The sequence below is a fragment of the Quercus lobata genome, chromosome 5 (genome assembly GCF_001633185.2).
Source record: "Quercus lobata isolate SW786 chromosome 5, ValleyOak3.0 Primary Assembly, whole genome shotgun sequence".
Taxonomy (NCBI): domain Eukaryota; kingdom Viridiplantae; phylum Streptophyta; class Magnoliopsida; order Fagales; family Fagaceae; genus Quercus; species Quercus lobata.
In genome coordinates this window covers 34,752,577-34,771,289 of record NC_044908.1, presented here as the reverse complement: position 1 = coordinate 34,771,289, position 18,713 = coordinate 34,752,577, and the positions used below count along the sequence as shown (strand labels likewise).

Genomic DNA, 18,713 nt, shown 5'->3' with positions numbered 1-18,713 from the left:
GGTGGGTGCTAGGGGTTCTACTCCACTGGCTCCACCCTTTGATGAGTCATGATTGCCCTTTGGCATTTTGTCACAAAAAGGGGGAGTACATATATATGGAGATAGGGGGAGATTGGAGATTATAGATTGTATCTAGGAGCTTTATGATGTTTTTATTTTTTATTTTTATTTTATTTTATTGGCTTTGATGTATTTCTTTCTTATGGGTTGTATATGTTAGGGGGAGACATTATTCTTTGTGTTTTGTTTTCTTTTATTGTTTCTCGTTTCATATATGGTACATTTGATTATCGATTTATATTTATGAGGTAATTCATGATATATGTCTTTTATTTTATGTTTTGTGAAATCAAGAAGTTTAAGTTTGGTTTACTTGTATTTTCCACACATGCGTTTATGTGTTTGTTGAGTATTTTAGGAATTTACAAGTTAATTTAGTCGTGGCTACTGTCTACTTTAGCAACTAATAGATAGTAGTTAGGTTGAATTGTATTTAGGACATTTTAAATTTGAATGAGCCGTTTTTATTTTGAGCATTTTATTTTTGTGATGTGTTTTGTCACGGATAGCCAAAGGGGGAGTTTTTTAGGTTCTAAGACTTTAGGAACTAATGTATTAGAACTTCAATTTGTATTATGTTGGCAAACCATGATCAAAACATAGTCTAGGTTTAGGCTTGCTAAAAGTGTGTTTAATTGTGGAATTGAGTATTGCAGAATTTATTGGACAAAATTTGCAAGGCTCGATCAATCGAACCATGTGCAGATTTATTTTTCTGCAGAAATTCCAATTTAGCCCAAGCCCGTTTGACGTGTAGGGTTTTGTATTTTACTCCAAGTATAAAAAGAAAAACCCTAGCTATGTTTTAGAGGTCTTTGGAGAGTTGTGTGTTGAATCTTGTGTGAGATCTAGAGGTGTTCACCTTTATACACACATATAGAGTTATCAAGATCAAGATTTGCGTCAAGAACTTGATGATCTCTCTAGTTGCTGCATAAAGAACTTTAAAGAAGATCTAAAACCTTTGAGTGGAGTCTCAAAGTCACAAGTAGGAGAACTTGTGGTTGTAGTGGATCAAAGAAAGAAGTAGTCCATGGACTCGGAACTATCACGTGGTCATGGTAGTAAGTTTTCTACTCGAGGTAGCAATAGGATGTTAGTGGTCTAAGTTTTGTTGTACAAACTTCAATTCTTTTATAGTGGATCTGTTTTGTCTTGAGGATAGCTAGGTTAAATCCTCCCCAAGTTTTTTACCGGTTAGTTTTCTTGGGTTATCATATTGTTGTGTTCTTTAAATTTCCGCATTATTTACATGATATGATTTTATTGTGTTAGCCTAGAACTGAATAATTTATCTAAGTAATCACTTGGCTAAATAACTAGGTTAAACAACTTGTGTTAAGGGGTCTAAAAATGTATAGAATTTAATTGGATTTAGACTCTTTGATTTTTGCACTCTATAATTCATTTGCCGCAAATATTAAAAAATTTGATGGATACGTTACTCAAAATTGGTCTCCAATTGAAATTCGATTTAGAATCTAATTGAATTTGGATTCTTTGATTTTTACACTCAATAATTCACTTGACACAAAAATTTAAAATTAGATGGGACACATGGTGTAAAGTTGAGAATTCAATTTGATAGGCCAAAAACGTATTGACCCCTTATGATGAATTAATTGATTAATTAGCCAAATTTATTAATTAATTAAATTAACATGCAAGCGCGTGATAGCACAAATAAATCACCAATTATCTAAAGTATGCATCGGAAAATAAAATGACACGGTGATTTGTTTATGAATGGGGAAAACCTACACGGTAAAAACCCCACCGGGTGATTTTAAGGTCACCACTCCCGAGAATCCACTATTATCACAACAAGCGGTTACAAGTAAAGGAATTCCAATACCTTATACCAACCTACAATTGAACCCTTATCCCAATACTCATTTGGACTTGTTCTGTAGTGACAATCTCTCCTTTTGATCCACGGCTCCCAGTATGTGACTAACTAATCTAATGTGCAGATCCTAGTACGTTGCTTACTCCTTTGCACGAGTCCAAGTACGTGACTAACTCCATAGCAACCCTTTGATTGTTGTAGTTGATTTGTAGCAGTTTCACATAGAAACACCAACAAGATCTTCAATGTTGGTACAAGAGACTTTGCTTCGTTACAAAACCCAAAAGCGTACAAGAAACGTAGCAAGAAATCTTTCTTCTATAGGAGGAGGCTAGGGTCTCAAAAAGAAAACCTTATGAAGCTTTCTAGGGTTAGGGTTTTTCTTTTTCTATCTCCTTTAAATAGGAGCTTAATGGGCTCTCCTATTCCAAATAGGTTTACACAAATCTTGGGCTTTCCTAGTCCAATAAGGATTATACAAACCTATAAACAAATAGCCTTTTAAAATAAAAACGTTGCTGGCTATAGTCTAAATCCCGTGAGCTCGATAGATCGAGACATCTGTCGAGCTTTAATGAATCTCAACAGATTAAACTTCTGTTGAGGAGGTATCGAGACCTGCAGATTGCACTTTTCTTGAGCAGTTCTTGAGTAATCTTCATGTTTTCAATTTAACCACTTGTAAAGATCATCTTGAACCTACTTAGATTTACTCAAATATAAGTAAAGTGCGTTTTGTCAAAGGATATACCAATTACATAAAAATATGTCCCTAACACAATTGAAATCTAATTGGATTTTCTCTAAATTTTGGCTTATAATATATATATATATATATGTGTGTGTGTGTGTGTGTGTGTGTGTGTGTGTGTGTGTGTGTGTGTGTGTGTGTGTTGCTATGATGTTGAAAATTTTACCAAAAAATAATTATGCTTAATGAAATTGCGTTTAATTTGAAAAAGTATAGAATGCATTTTAGGTACATTTTCTTACCCTTTTTTGTTGCAATAATTGTATGACTATTGTAGCAAAAAATTAATTGTTTCTTATAACTAGTTATTGGGTGATGAAGTATAAATTCGTCAGTTGTAATGAACACGTCCAGATGGAGTCAAATATTCATCTGCATTGCCGTAGAAATAGCAATCCCTCAAGATGGTCATTGGTGTGGTGCCTGCCACAACACCCCCGATGCCAAAGTCAGAATAAGAAGCTTATAGTAAATAATAGAGCATAAAAATAACTAGGGATATTGTTTTTGTGTCAATGTACCTTCTGTTGGAGGGGTGAGGGCTATTTATATACATTCTTTTAGCTTCTAGCCGTTGTGGCTGTTATGGTGGTTTTAATGCTCCTTTGGGTAACGCCTCTTCCCCAGTAATGTAGATTTTAATGGGCTTCCAACGGTCTGCATAGTTGGCCTTTTAACTGCTCGACTCATTTATTGACTGTATTGAATGACTTCTTTACCTTCGTCAGAGGTGTGGTTGTATCGCTGGGGATGCTTAGTTGTTTCATTTGTTAAGGTGACTTCGTTAATATCAATGAATTCATCCAAGGAGGTTGACTTTGTCAGTCCTGTTTGCCCCGAGGTTCTATGGTTGTCATGACATGTCATGATGACCATAGAAGATGAAAGGTTTTTATGAGTTTTCCATGACCCTTGGGGTTTTGCTCCGTATTAAATGCACAGTGGTGGTGCCACATGCATCGTGGCCACATGGCATGTTCTGATTAGTGGAGTTAATGCTCCAATCGTATGACTCTTGGGTTTCTCGATGAATTTCAGTTTTTTGAGCATTGGTTTTTAAACTTCTCCCCTTCTCATTTTTCCCTTTCACTTTTCTCAAAACTTCCAATCATTGCTCTAAGTGTTTTCTTTCCTAACTTCACTCTGCAACTCTTCTTCGAGCCAGTGTGCAATGCGGTGGTGCCTCCCTTATCTGCCTTTTTTGAGGTACACTTCTTCTCTTTTTCTTGCTTCCTTTATTTTATTTTATTTTATTTTATTTTATTTTATTTTTATATTGCGATACAACTTCCAATCTCTTTCTTTCTCTCCTTTCCTTCTCTTTTGGTGTTTGTCTTCGATTTCTTGGGGATTTAGCTTTTATTTCTTCCCTTTGTCTTTTTTCTGGTTTTCCATGATTAGTAGCTCTGAGGTTAGGATAGCTTGCCCCTCAATTTCTTCCTTTTTGCGCGCTTAGGAGGGTCTTTAGGTGTTTTCCCACACCTTGAGAATTTGTTTTTAAGGGTAACAGTTTGAGCATTACATTGGCCGATCTGTTGCCTTTGCTTCGTCAATCGATTGATTAGTTCGAGAGTTTGGTGAGAGAGCGGGAGATAGTGTTTGAGGTTAGGTCTAGTGAACTCGAGATTGGGTTATCGTCTAGCGGTGACCCAGTGGAAGGAGATACTGTTGTCTCTATCCCTCAAGAGGTTAGGGCTTTTCATGCCCTCGAGAAGGAGTGTGGGTTGGATGCTGATACACTAGGTAGATTTAAGGATAGATTCCAATTCTTGGAGTGAGTTAGGGTTCATTTGCCTAATGAGGAGGATCGGGACTGTCACTTCTTCCTCGAGGAGGTATGCTTTTATGAGTCTGCCTTCGTCTGTGGGCTGAGGTTTCCTGTCCATCCTTTCCTCATGGAGTTATTGGACCACTTCAGTATTACTCTTGGGCAGCTTATGCCCAACTCATGGAGGATAGTGATCAGCTATATGGGGATATGGCTGGCTATTACATACGGAGGTATGCTCAAGGTAGACGAGCTTGTCTACTTGTACTGCTTGAAAGAGTCTAAGGAGCACGGGTACTATGAATTGGTGCCCTGGAAATGGAAGACCAAGATCGTCAAGGGTTTACCTTTATCTTTCAAATATTGGAAGTCTAGGGTTTTCTTTGTGTCTGGGGACGATTTTGAGACTCCTTCTGGAGAGGTTTGGGGTGATCTCCCAAGGTTGCATCGTCGCTGGGGAACCCCGACCTTAGGTGTGTCATTATTTCTTCTTGTTATTTTAGTTTTGTTGTGTTTACGGTTACCGCCATTGATTCCTTTACTTTTCGCTTTGCACAGTTAAGAGACGGCCAAAACTTAAGAGTAGGTATAAGGAACGTGTGGAGAAAGCAATCGAATACGCATAAACGGTTGAGAATTGGGACGATCTTGTAGACCCACAAACTGTCGCCTTCTACTGCCTCGAGTTGGAGCCTTCTACTGCCTCGGGCCGGAGCCTTCTGCCTTCATCCTGCGTAATCTTGAAATTGAAGGAAAAAATAGTAAGTGTTAGGTTCGTCAGTACTGATTTCCTTATAGACACTTGTTTTTCTTTTTCACAAGTGTTTTTCTCTTGCAAGAATGATGACCAAATTTAACAAAGATATGTATGCAAAGATGAGAATGAAGAAGGATGAGCTGTTGTCCAGCCTTGGGAAAAGGACAGTGCATATCACAGGGAAGGGCCCCTTGGCTACTCCACCGGCCTCCGTCACTCTAATTGTCTTTGGTACTGAGACAATGAGGATGGCCTCTCTAGCCACTTCAGTTGAAGAGATCCTTACTCCTGATTCCAAAAGGTCTTGAGTGACTGACAAAAGGAAGGAGAAAGCCGATTCTCGTCCATCTTGTGTTTGGGATGACGAGGGTCTGGCGGTGGAAAGGGCGCATGGGGTCGTGACTGCCGAGGACTTGAAGGCCATCTCTGGCATGTCCTTCAACAAGGTTGCGACTCACCACGTCCACAAATTGGTTCAGGTAACATGCTCGTGCAACTTTTAGTCTCTTTCTTTTCTTATCATTGTACTGATGGCTTCAATGTTCTTTTCAAGTGTTGGGGGATAGCCTTCATATTACTTTTAAGTACCTTACTCAGGAGGCCAAGGTGGCATCTCTAACATCCAGGATGGAGGCTTTAGAGTTTGAGAATTCCATGATGAAGAAGACACTTATCGATTCTATGGATGAGACCAACACTATGAAGGAAAAAATCAAGACCTTGAGTGATGACGTCAGGGCTGAGCATCGGCTGAACCTGGAGAAGGATGAGCAACTTCTAGGAGCCAAGGAGAAACTCAAAACCATTGTTGCTCGGTCCGTTGAGGCGTTTCAGTAGACTGACAAGTACAACACAGTGCTCTTCAGTTGGTACTTCAAGGGTTTTGAGCTTCTGAGGAGGTACCTTGTCAAGCATCCCACTGGAGTTGACTTGGAGAACTTGGACCTTAAAGAGGTGGACAAGGAGATGGCAATTGACGAGGCTGCCCAGTCCTCGGCTCCTGAGGGTGACGCTCTCGAGAATGTTCCTGTTGATGATGCCCTACTGGTGGCGATGCTGCTGCTGATGCCTGAGCTTATTACTTGAAAAGGTTTTCCTTTTCTTCTCCCTTTTTTCTTTTTTTTTTGGGTGCCCGTTATGTTTAGGGCCTTTTGTAAGTCTAACTCCAGAACAATTTCTTTTTTCTTTTTAATTTGTTTTAAGAACAATATCTTTAGCCCAGTGTTTATGGGCCTTTGGTTTAGATGTAAAGAAAATGGCAATTGCCCGCTGTTTTTGGGCTTGAATTAAATTAGCAATTGCATACTTACTTGTTTGCAATTTCTGTTCCTGTAGTTTCCCTTTTGCGTTAATGCTTTGTACTTAGCAAAAGAATTTTTAGTTGAGACCCTTCCTCTTCTTCGTCAACAGTTTTTAGTTGTGACTCTTCGAAAGATGCTCTCTCTTGAGCATGTTTGTTGCAAGGTTCTTGTCTCTTTTGGATTCGTTAGTAACTAATATTCATCTAGGTGGAATCTTGTTACTTAGCCATGTTCTTGTGACTTACATCCATTGTCGTTCTTTTGGCTTCATCAGTAACTTACATCCGTCAAGGCGGAATCTTGTTACTTAGCCCTTTTTTTATATTTTTTTTATTTTTTTATTTTCACGTTACTAGATCTCCTTGCACTAAAATATTGACTGAATAGTCCCTTTTATTCCTTTCAAGAATGAATACAATTGTCTGTTACATCTATTGGTGGTATTTCTTCAAGTGCTCAATGTTCCATGGTCGTGGAAGCCTCTGCCCGTCTATGGTTTCTAGGTGATAGCTACCTTGCCTAGAGTAATTGACGACCCAGTAAGGTCCTTCCTATGTGGGGTCGAGTTTTCCTTGGGCAGAGTCTCTAGTTGCTGGGATGACCTTCCGCAGGACGAGGTCTCCTATGTCGAGTCATCTAAGCTTCACCCTCTTGTTGTAATACTCGGCCATCTTCTTTTGGTACTTCATCATTTTGCCGGAGGCTTTCTCTCTAACCTTGTCTAAACAATCCAAGTTGACTTGTAGCTGGTCGTCATTATTCTCCTTTTGGAACATTTCTCGCCTGATGCTGGCTATTCCTACCTCGACTGGGATTACTGTCTCAGTACCATAGGTGAGTCTGAAGGGGATTTATCCTGTTGGGGTACTTGCCGTGGTCCTGTAGGCCCACAAGACACTGGGCAATTCTTCCGACTAGGTACCTTTTGCATCGTCTAACTTGGCCTTGATTATCTTGAGTAGTGTTCAATTAGTTACCTCCGTCTGTCTGTTTGCCTGTGGATGTCTTAGGGATGAGAACTGGTTCTTGATCCCTAGGCCTGAACAGAAGTCCCTGAAGCTTTGGTTGTCAAATTGTCGCCCATTATCTGATATGATCGTCCATGGAATCCCGAACCTACAAATTATGTTCTTCCACACGAAGTTTTGGATTTTGGCTTCAGTGGTGGTTGCTAGTGCCTCTACTTCGACCCACTTTGTGAAGTAGTTAATGGCGACTAATAGGAATTTTACCTGTCCTTTACCTTAAGGCAACGGGCCGACGATGTCGATTCCCTATTGGGCAAAGGGCCAGGGGGAGGATATCGTCGTCAGTTTCTCTATTGGAAGGCGTTGGACATTCTCAAACCTTTGGCACTTGTCACACTTCTTGACGAGCTCCCTTGCATCTACCTGCATTGTGGGCCAGAAATAACTTGTTCTGATAACTTTACTTACCAGTGATCTGAGGCCAGCATGATCTCCGCAACCTCCTTCATGGATCTCCTTTAGAATATATTTGGCATCTTCCTCGTCCACACACTTTAGGTAAGGCATGGAAATACCTCTCTTGTATAGTGTGTCATTCAGGATCGTGAACCTGGTTGCTCTCCTCTTGACCTTCCTAGCCTCCTCGATGTCTTGAGGGAGTCGCCCATGTTGGAGAAAGGAAATGATTGGTGTCATCTAGCTACCTGTGCTCTGGATTGCGAATGTGGAGACTCCCTCGATGCTGGGGCATTTCTGGACTTCCATTACCAAGCTCGTGCTCGCTACTCCTTCTTCCGACGATGCTAGCTTCGCGACTTTGTCTGCTATCATTTTTTGACTTCTGGGGATCTACACAAATTCCATTTCATCAAATTCTTGAGTCAGATGCTTCGTCAGCCTGAGTTATCTTTGCATTCTTTCCTCATTTGCTTTATACTCTTCTTTAATCTGCCCAATCACCAGCTTTAAATCACTTTGGACTAGCAGGTTCTTAGCTCTGAGCATCTTCCCGAGTCTTAATCTCGTCGATATCCCTTCGTACTCGGCCTCATTATTTGTGGCCGGGAATTTCAATTAAACTTCGTATTTGAGCACTTCTCTGTTAGGGGCGGTTATGACGATCCTTACTCCCCCCCTCTTTTAGGCTAATCAACCATCGGTCTGCACTATCCACTATTTTGTCCTATTGGTGAGGCTGTTCTCGTTTGGGAGGCTGAACTCGGCGATGAAGTCCGCCAGGGCTTGTGCCTTAATGGTTGCCCAAGAGTGGTACTCAATATCGAACTGGCTGAGTTCAATTGCCCATTGGACCATTCTCCCTACTACTTCAGGCTTGTTTATGGACTTCTTGATGGGTTGATCTGTCATCACCAGGCTGGGGTTCGCCTGAAAGTATGATCGCAATTTGCGCGAGGCTACTATTAACGTTAATGCAATTATTTCATTCCTTGGGTACTTAGCTTCTGCACCTTGGAAAGTTTGACTAACTTAGTAAACTGGGAGCTACTTCCTTTCCTCTTCTCGAATGAGGGCTGCGCTTACGGCTGTGGTTGAGACTACCAAATACAAATATAAATTTTCATCCTCCTTGGATGGACTCAATAGGGGTGGAATACTTAGGTATCAGTTGAGTTCCTGAAAGGCTGCTTCACATTCGTCAGTCCAGGCAAAAACCTGCTTCAATGTTTTGAGGAAGGGCAGAAATTTGTTCGTCGCTCTAGAGACGAACATTTTGAGAGCTGCAATTCTTCTTTTGAGCTTTTGGACCTCTTTGATGGTCTTGGGCGATGTCATGTTGAGTATGGCCTGCACCTTCTCTAGGTTTGCTTTTATTCTCCTTTGGGACACCATGAATCCCAGGAATTTCCCTAGGGATACACTAAAGGCGCATTTGCTGGGATTCAATTTCATCTGGTATTGTTTGAGGGTGGCAAACATCTCCTTTAGGTTGTTTAGATGGGCAAATTCTTCTCTACTCTTGACGAGCATGTCATCCACATACACCTCCATATTCCTGCCAATCTGCTTGCTGACCATCTTATTCACTAACCTTTGGCAGGTTGCTCCTGCATTCTTCAGCCAGAAGGGCATCACCTTATAGCAATAGAGGCCTTGACTTGTGATGAAAGAAGTTTTCCCTTGATCTTCTTTGGCCATTTTTATCTGGTTGTACCTTGAGAAAGCATCCATGAACATCAGTAACTTATGCCCGGCTGTAGAATCCACTAGCTAGTCTATTCTCGGTAGAGGGAAACTATCTTTCGGGCAGGCTTTGTTCAGGTCTGTGAAGTCCACACACATTCTCCATTTCCTATTTGCTTTCTTCACTAGGATGACGTTTGCGAGCCAATCAGGATAGTAGACCTCCCGGATAAAGCTTGCTGACAATAGTTTGTTTACCTTATCTGTAATTGCTTGGATCCGTTCTGGGGCGAAGACTCGTCGTCTTTGCTGGACGGGCTTTCTCTTCGGTTCCACATTCAGCTTATGCTGAATAACATTTATAGATATGCCTGGCATGTCTTTGTGAGTCAGGCAAAGATATCTAGTTTTTCTTTAAGGAACTGGACGAGCCTTGTTTTCATCTCGGGACTTAGTGTCATCCCTATTCTTGTCGTCTTGGTTGCCTCTCCTTTGACTAGTTCCACTATCTCCAGGGCTTCCACTTTATCTTCTTCTTTCTCCTTGATCATCCATGTATGGTTCTTCCTTGTGGCCAGCATGACCTGGTAGCATTCCTTGGCTAGGATCTGATCTCCTTTTACCTCGCCAACACCGTTCTCAGTTGGGAACTTTAACTTTAAGCAAAAGGTGGACATGGTTGACTTCCACCGGTTGAGCGTGGGTCTCCCAATGATCACATTGTAGGATGAGAGGGGTAGTCTACCATTAAGAAGTCTAACTGACGTGTCAACTGCTTCGGGTAGGTCCTTACTATTACTGTCAATATATACATTCTCTTAGTCAAGGTTTTCAGACCTGGACCGTTCATTGAACCGTAAAAGAGAGAGGTTCAAGGTTTTTGAGGTCGAACCGGGGTCGAACCTTGATGATGTCATAATTAATTTAATAATTATTTTAATATAAATAAATATATTAAATTAGTATAAATAGAAAATTTAACTAAAATAATCCAATTAAATATAAATATCTATATTTCAAATATATATTTTCATATCATAACTTTTACAAGACAAATAAGAAATATCAATTCCTAAACAAATTTAAATATAATATCTATTTATTTATTTATATATTGATTAGTTAAACTTGTAATAATAATAATAATAATAATAATAATAATAATAATAAGAAGAAGAAGAAGAATTAGAAAGACACTTAAATAAAATAAGATAAATTATTTAATCATTTTAAATTGAAATGATTATTTAAAAAATATTATATATTTAACTGTAAATATTAATTAAAATTAGAACAATAATAATACCATAACATTTTATACAAATTTTGTCACAATTTACCACGTGACGAGATGTGAGTGGTAGAGATGTAGACCCATAATTTTTTTTTTTCATTACTCACACTTTGCCATGTGTCAAATTATAGCAAAAAATTGCGTAAAATATTGTGATACTACATTACTCTTAAGAGAATAATGCTAGAGATACAAATTATTTTACAAAATTTTTTACGAATTACTGATGTGGTGAGTGATTATTGGTAAATAAAATGTGATTTAATGGTGGGCCTGGATGAAAACCAATAAGAGGTCAGCCATAACAACATTTTTTATTTTTTTAGAAAAACATTTTGTAAAAATATTGTAAAATAATTTGTGTATAGAGCATTACTCTCCTTAAAAATAGTTAAAATATTTAATGCACCTACCAATGCATTGTCACGTCATGATGTTGGGTAGCTGAAGAAAAGATCTAAATCTCATGGCTGAAATTTTTTTGCTTTTATTAAAAAATTAAAACCATTCATCATTCCAATGTTAGCCACGTGAGGGACTTGGGAATTCAAAAGGAGTAACAAAAGTAAGAAAAGAAAGAAAGAGAACACATTGAAGCAGCAACAGCAATAGAAGGCGAAAAAGAGGAAATGACAGAATGATCTCCTTCAACGGAAAAAAGAAAGAGAAGAAGAAAAAAAAAGAAGAAAGAAAGAAGAAGAAGAAGTAGCAGCAGAACTACAGAAGACGAAGGCGTGATCGGTGTTCTTCTTCTCCTTTTCTTTTTTTTTTTTTTTTCCCTTGCAAATCCCTTTGTTCAAGATCTGAAATTATCAGATCTCTTTCCGATCTTTGTTCTTCTTTGTGTTCTTTCATTTCTTTTTCATTTCTTCTAGATTTGATCATAACTTCATACTGGTGTATTGGCCAAAATTCACCGGAAAAGATGAAACAAAAAGAAACCGTCCGAACCTCAAAAACCGATCACGGTTCTGAGAACCATACGGTCCGACCACGGTTCGCACGGGTCCCTGCTTTTTTCACATAGAACGGTTCTTGAAGCTAAAAAAACCGCAAAACTGAGAGGTTCACAGTTTTTCTAGTCAGACCGTACGGTCCGGTCCGGGTTTCAAATCCATGCTCTTAGCTCCTCGCCGTTGTGGCTGTTATGGTGGTTTTAATGCTCCTTTGGGTAATGCCTCTTCCCCAGTAATGTAGATTTTAATGGGCTTCCAACGGTCTACACAGTTGGCCTTTTAACTGTTCGACTCATTTATTGACTGTATTGAATGGCTTTTTTACCTTCGTCAGAGGTGTGGTTGTATTACCGGGGATGCTTTGTTGTTTTGTCTGTCAAGGTGACTTCGTCAGTATCAATGACTTCGTCCAAGGAGGTTGACTTCGTCAGTCCCATCATTGGGTATTATAATTGTTTTTTTGTTAATGATAATTATATAAACTTATGGTGTCTATTTGATGAAATTTGTTACTTAATAGAAGTCTTTATCTTTGTTTCATTGGAGTTTTTACATATAAACCAAGTTAAATAAAAATTAAAAGGAAGATTTCAACTGTTGCTAATCTCTTTCTTCTTTATCGAGTCCACCTTCTTACAATTATTTTCCCAAATAATTAGTGAATATTTTAAAAATATAGGTTATATCCTATAATTATATATTCACCCTCTCCCATTTAGTAGACTAAGGGGGGTTTGAAAAGACATTTTTTTTTTCTTTCATTTTAATGGAATATATAGTTGTATTTTATTCTTCATTTTTTCATGTTAATTTTGAGTATTTTTTCTCAGACCATCAAAAATGTCTTAAAAATTTAGAAATAAGAAAATATTTCCTTTTATGAAAGGACATATTTCTATATCCATTGTTACTTTCTTTTTTTCTCTAAGTACACTACCAAAAATAAATTTGACATGAAAAAAAAATAATTTCCTTCATTATTAGAATCTATAGTTATATTTTATATTTCCATATTAATTGTTTTTTAGAATCATTCTTTTCTTTAAAAAAAAAATTATATTTCGATGCACGCACATATACTTGTACTACCTATAATGTATATGTGAATAAATTAATTATCCTCACCATTGTTTCATTATGGGATATATTTATAAAATAAATTAAAGGTTATATAAAAATTATTGAAATATAATACTTAGTAATAGTAAGGTTTTAGATTCTCAACTTTATAAGATTTATCATTTGAAAAATTTTACTTTATTGGATAGTTTTTATAGAGAACAATAATGATAATAATCTATCAAACAAGTTTTGAAAGGAAAAGACAGAAAAAAATGATGATCAAGTGTTTTTTTTTAAGAAAAATAGGCTAATAATTCAACCACAAAATTCTTTTCTTTTCCTCTCATTTTTTAGTAACTCTATAATAATAATAAAAACTTAATTAAGAACAATTTGTATCAACATAAGATTTGAATCATGGAAGAAAAGAAAGAGCTTGACCAGAGACATAGTATTCCTCAAATCAATTATTGTACCCACAAGTACCAAAACCTCCCACATTATCATCAAACAAAAAGCATATAAATCCAAAAGAAAATTAAATCTAAAAGCAAATAAATTTAAAGAGAAAAAAGAAAAAAGAAATTTCAATTTCACAATCGTTTCAAATTTAATATAAAATTTACAAAATCCTTGATTTTTGAAATGAATAATAAATATTTTCATAAAAATTATGAAATTTATTTGAAACATGTCACAAAATTAGAAAATTAGACTTGAAATTTTGGAATTCAATTGAATTCTCTCTCAACTTTGGCACAAACTATTCTACAACATTTTCACAAACTCTTAATGCAAAATATTCTTAATGATTTTCATTTAGACCCACTACTAACATCATTACTAACTAATAAATACCAACTACATCGAATTTTTTTTTTTTTAAAATTTGTAAAGTTAGTGTGGCTTTAGCATTTTATATATATATATATATATATATATATTGCATTGTTATGAATTCCATTTTGTTTCGGCCAGAATGGCTGGAAAATTTTGTACCGTTCACTTGACCGGTACGAATCATCCTCTTATTCCACCTCGGCTTAAATTCCACTTTATTTCGGTCCATTCCAGTCATTCTGGCCTGTTTCAATGAATTTCGACCGGAACATTAATTTTGACCGATACTGATATAACATAATGTTTACCTTACTTTCGGTCCTTTACAAGTTGAATGGCTCACGTACTCATCCCTTTACAGTAGGTTTCCACCACGTCGACAGTTGCCGGGATGAACTTAGGCTATGCCAGAGGTAGCTGCTGCTACTGTTGCTTCTTCTTCTTTTTCTCCTTTCTTCTTTTTCTCTTCTTCTTTCTTTTCGTCTGCTGGTCCTTCTTCAAATCTATTTTGAATTTTCATTGTCTTGTTTTGTGAACCTAACACGTGACTAGATGTTGGAAATGACAAAGAGACCTTACAAAAATTTGTAGGCTTTATTTATGTGGGGCCACACATAATAATAAATAATAAAACTATTTTAATATTTAACTTGAGATTTTAAATTTCGGATTTTTAATAGTAATTTTTTTTTTGAGAATATTTTAATAGTAAAATTGTTTCAATAGTATTATTATAATTATTAAGTAGATTTTTAGACTTAAAATTGACGTATTAGTTGAAATATGGACTTTACAGTTTCAAGACCCAATAAATTATATGGATTTTGACCAATAATATATAAGGAAATATATGTATATAAAATTATAAATAAAAAAAAAAGAATAAAAAAGGTAACTCTGAAACAATATACCAAAACAACCCAGTACTAATTTGGTACTGAAATATTCCATTTCAATAGATAAACCGAAATGAGCACCGAAACGATATTCATAACACTGGTATATTGTACACCTCAAAGTTGACATACGTTATAATTGAAGTTGACATACGTTATAATTGACAACCATTACATAAATTATCAAAAATAAAAATTTTAAATCTTAATGTCTCCTTAAATACACTCACATATAATAATAACAAAATACATAACATATATACACTTGAATACAATCAATTGTATAATTATAACCAAAATCCTTTTTTTTTTTTTTTTAGCCGAATAACCAAAATCCTTTTATTATATCTTAAAAAATCTTCCCCCATCTATATATATATATAAAACCGAAGCCTTTACTGGCACCACAATTTTCCACGTCAGCATAACACAATATTTAAAAAATAAAAAATAAAATTAAAAACACTATACTTATCTTCTTTTTTTATTTTTCTTTTTTTGGATAAAATCTGATATTTTAAGCTAAGTTTAATCTCAAGATTTTTTTTTTTTTTTTTTTTTTTTTTTAAAATCTGCTATAAAAGGATTCTATATATATATATATAAAACCGAAGCCTTTACTGGCACCACAATTTTCCACGTCAGCATAACACAATATTTAAAAAATAAAAAATAAAATTAAAAACACTATACTTATCTTCTTTTTTTATTTTTCTTTTTTTGGATAAAATCTGATATTTTAAGCTAAGTTTAATCTCAAGATTTTTTTTTTTTTTTTTTTTTTTTTTTTTTTTTTTTTTTTTTTTAAATCTGCTATAAAAGGATAAGTATCTGCCTTATATTAAAATTTATTAATTTACAACCCTAATCCCCCCTCAGCCTTCACGTCACCCTTCTTCTTCTTCTTTCTTCTTCTTTAAATTCTAATGATTTATTATTTATTTATTAATTTAGAACCCCACCCCAATCAACTCCCCTTCAACCTTCACGTTACCTTCTTCTTTTTTTTTTTTTTTTTTTTTTTTTTTTTTTAATTCTTTTTTTTATTATATTAGAATTTATTAATTTACAACCCTAATCCTTCAGCCTTCACGTCACCTCCTTCTTCTTCCATTATTTTTTAAAATTTTTAATGATTATTATTAAATTCTAAATGATTTATTATATTAGAATTTATTAATTTAGAACCCCACCCCAATCAACTCCCCTTCAGCCTTCACGTTACCTTCTTCTTCTTTCTTTTTTCTTCTTTTTTTTTTTTAATTCTTTTTAATAATTTATTATTATATTAGAATTTATTAATTTACAACCCTAATCCCCCTTCAGCCTTCACGTCACCTCCTCCTCCTTCTTCTTCTTCTTCTTCTTCTTCTTTTTTAATGATTTATTATATTAGAATTTATTAATTTAGAACCCCACCCCAATCAACTCCCCTACAACCTTCACTCTAAAACAACCTCTCTGTTTCCCGTCAACGTCTAAAACAACCTCTCTATTTTCTAATATACACTGGCACCCCAAAACTCAGATCCTCCCGCTGCTGCCGCCACCATGGATCACCGCCACTGCATCGATTTCTTTTTGCCTCTCCATCGCCGCTCAATCTAGCCCATCATATTCTAGGTCGGCAAATTATTTTGAGGTAATTAAAACATATTTTTTACTTTGCATAATTTCTATATATTGCTCTCTCTCTATCCGCTTCAATTGTTCATGGAATTTTGTTAGTTTGTGGCTGTGGGTTGCTTTGGATTTAAGTATTTTTTTTTTGTTTTTCATGGAATTTTGTTGGTTTGTGGCTGTGGGTTGCTTTGGATTTAAGTTTTTTTGTTTTTGTTTTTTTTTTCTTTGCAGATTTCCACGTTTTCTTCTTCTTCCTTTGTTGTCAAATCTATGGCAAAGAAGAATCATGAAATTTTTGTTATTAGATTTTTTTTTTTCCATTTTTTTTGTATGCGATTTTTATTGGATTTTTGGTTTTTTGGGATTCTTCTATTTGGTTTTAATTCTGGGTTTGTTTTAGTTGATATATAGTGTTTTTCTCATCTTCATTTTACATTGGTTTGGATTTTCTTTTTCCCTTTTTTTTTTGGTTATGCAATTTTTATTGGATTTTTGGTTTCCTAGGATTCTTCTATTTGATTTCAATTTTAGGTTTGTTTTGGTTTGATATATAGTGTTATTGTCATCTTCATTTACATTGGTTTTCCCTTTTTATAAATTATTATAATCTTTGGGTCTTCATATATGATAGCCTGTGGAATGTTATGTTGGGGTTGCCACTATTTTGGATTCCGTGGGAATTTTTTTTGAAGGTTGGGGTTGGTTAGTATAAGTGCTTGAGATTGCTGAACATGTGTTTGATAGAATGCTCAGGTGTTTGTTCTCAGATTCATTTGTAATATGCCTTTTGTTCTCTGTTTAAAAGAATTCAACTACAAGAAATTACAAAAAGGTTATGGTTTGATATATAGAGTTATTGTCGTCTTCAATCTAATAAGACCGTGCCAATTGCATGGTTAACTCCAAAAAAATTTTAATCAGATTTTTTTCTACAGAAAGCTGTGCTATTACCCCAGTCCATTAAAAATCACTACTCATGTTTTAGTTTTAAAGTTGTAATATCTATTGGACAATATAGTATTTTGTGTTTCAATGTATTAATATTGTTCTTTTTTTAAAACAACAAAAAAAATTGTTATATTTGAATGATATCTTGAATAATCACTAAATATATATAGTATATTATTAATGTCAACTCTAATTCATAAGCATTTCATTTAATTATATAATTTATTCCAACTAAAATAAAATGAAATGAAGATTTGAAATAATATTTTAAACTACCATAAATAAATATTCAATATAAACTAAAATTAATAAATTTTTCTTTTTTAAAATCTAATTTTCAATAGTTTCCCGTGCATCGCACGGGTTAGCGACTAGTTATATATATAATGGTACCGTTTTTTAGTTAAAAATCAAATGAGTACTGTTGAACCTATTTAATTAAAAAAAAGAAAAACGCATGGGAAATGTGACCAAGTGGGAGGCTGAAGATACAAGATAATGACATATCCTATTCACTTTCGACCACAAATTTCAAACTGGCTTAATGAAACACATAGGCAGATGTATAATAAGAGAAGGTAAAAGTAGGAAAATTAAATAGTGAAATAAAAAAAAACAAGAAGAAGAAGGAGAAGTGGAAGAGGCGACAAACGAAGAAGTAGCAGCAACAGTGTCTTAATGTTTGACACAACCCGTAAACATGACATGGTTTTTTATGGATTAGGGTTGGCCTTTGTGGGTTTGAGTCATAAACGGGTCAACCCAAAGGCGATATGATAAGAAACGTGTTATTAGCATGTCAACTTACGTAATTCGCAATAGACACGTGTGATACGTCAATTTATTTTTGTCAACCGAAACGACCCATTTAACAAAACTCGTTTAACTCGTATAACAAATAAATATTCACTTTATTTTCTATTTGTCAAATATATTTTATATCCAACATATATTTTATACTTATAAGGAAAAAGTGAGTAATTATAAAAATGTATAAGTGAAATAATTGTAAATTGAAACTTTACAAATTCTAGATCTCTAAACCTTACTATGCTATTTTGAATTTGGGTTGAAATGTATGCATTTTCTTTTGGAGTATAAAGAACTTATTTCTACATGAATACTATATTTTGCTGAACTATGTTATGTTGAATATGGGTTGAAGGCTGGAAGTATATGTACTACATTTGGGATGTAAAGAACTTATTTCCATATGAGTGTTATATTTAATATTAAGCGAGTTGAAATGGGTTATGTCACATTCAGGTCAACTCAACACGGTCCATTTATTAAGTGTGTCAAGTGGGTTGGGTCGTGTTAACTTGTCTTATTAATAGGTTAGGTTAGGGTTAAAGGGTCATGACACGATTATTAACTAGGTCGGGCTCAAGTTGAGTTATTTAGTCGAATACTTCTATCTCGACAAGACGTACTAACCCGAATTGAGTAAAATTACAATGTTTTACAAAAGTCTCAAATACTTCTTCTCTTTTTCTTA

At 35.3% G+C, this 18,713-nt stretch overlaps 1 protein-coding gene across 1 annotated transcript; it reads right to left on the bottom strand.

The window, feature by feature from the left end:
- Positions 1-7,760: 7,760 nt before the first annotated feature.
- LOC115990396 lies at positions 7,761-8,150 on the bottom strand. The gene is made up of 2 exons (XM_031114232.1): positions 7,923-8,150; positions 7,761-7,877 (listed from the first exon to the last, which is right to left on the bottom strand). The coding sequence occupies exons 1-2, from the start codon at positions 8,148-8,150 to the stop codon at positions 7,761-7,763; spliced, it is 345 nt and encodes a 114-aa protein (XP_030970092.1).
- Positions 8,151-18,713: the final 10,563 nt, after the last annotated feature.

Bases quoted from the DNA above. Each gene is read 5' to 3' on its own strand.
- LOC115990396 (XM_031114232.1), bottom strand. From the start codon at position 8,150: ATGACACCAATCATTTCCTTTCTCCAACATGGGCGACTCCCTCAAGAC. The intron at 7,878-7,922 runs GTAAGTAAAGTT...CCCACAATGCAG, and splicing joins ATGCTGGCCTCAGATCACTG to GTAGATGCAAGGGAGCTCGT.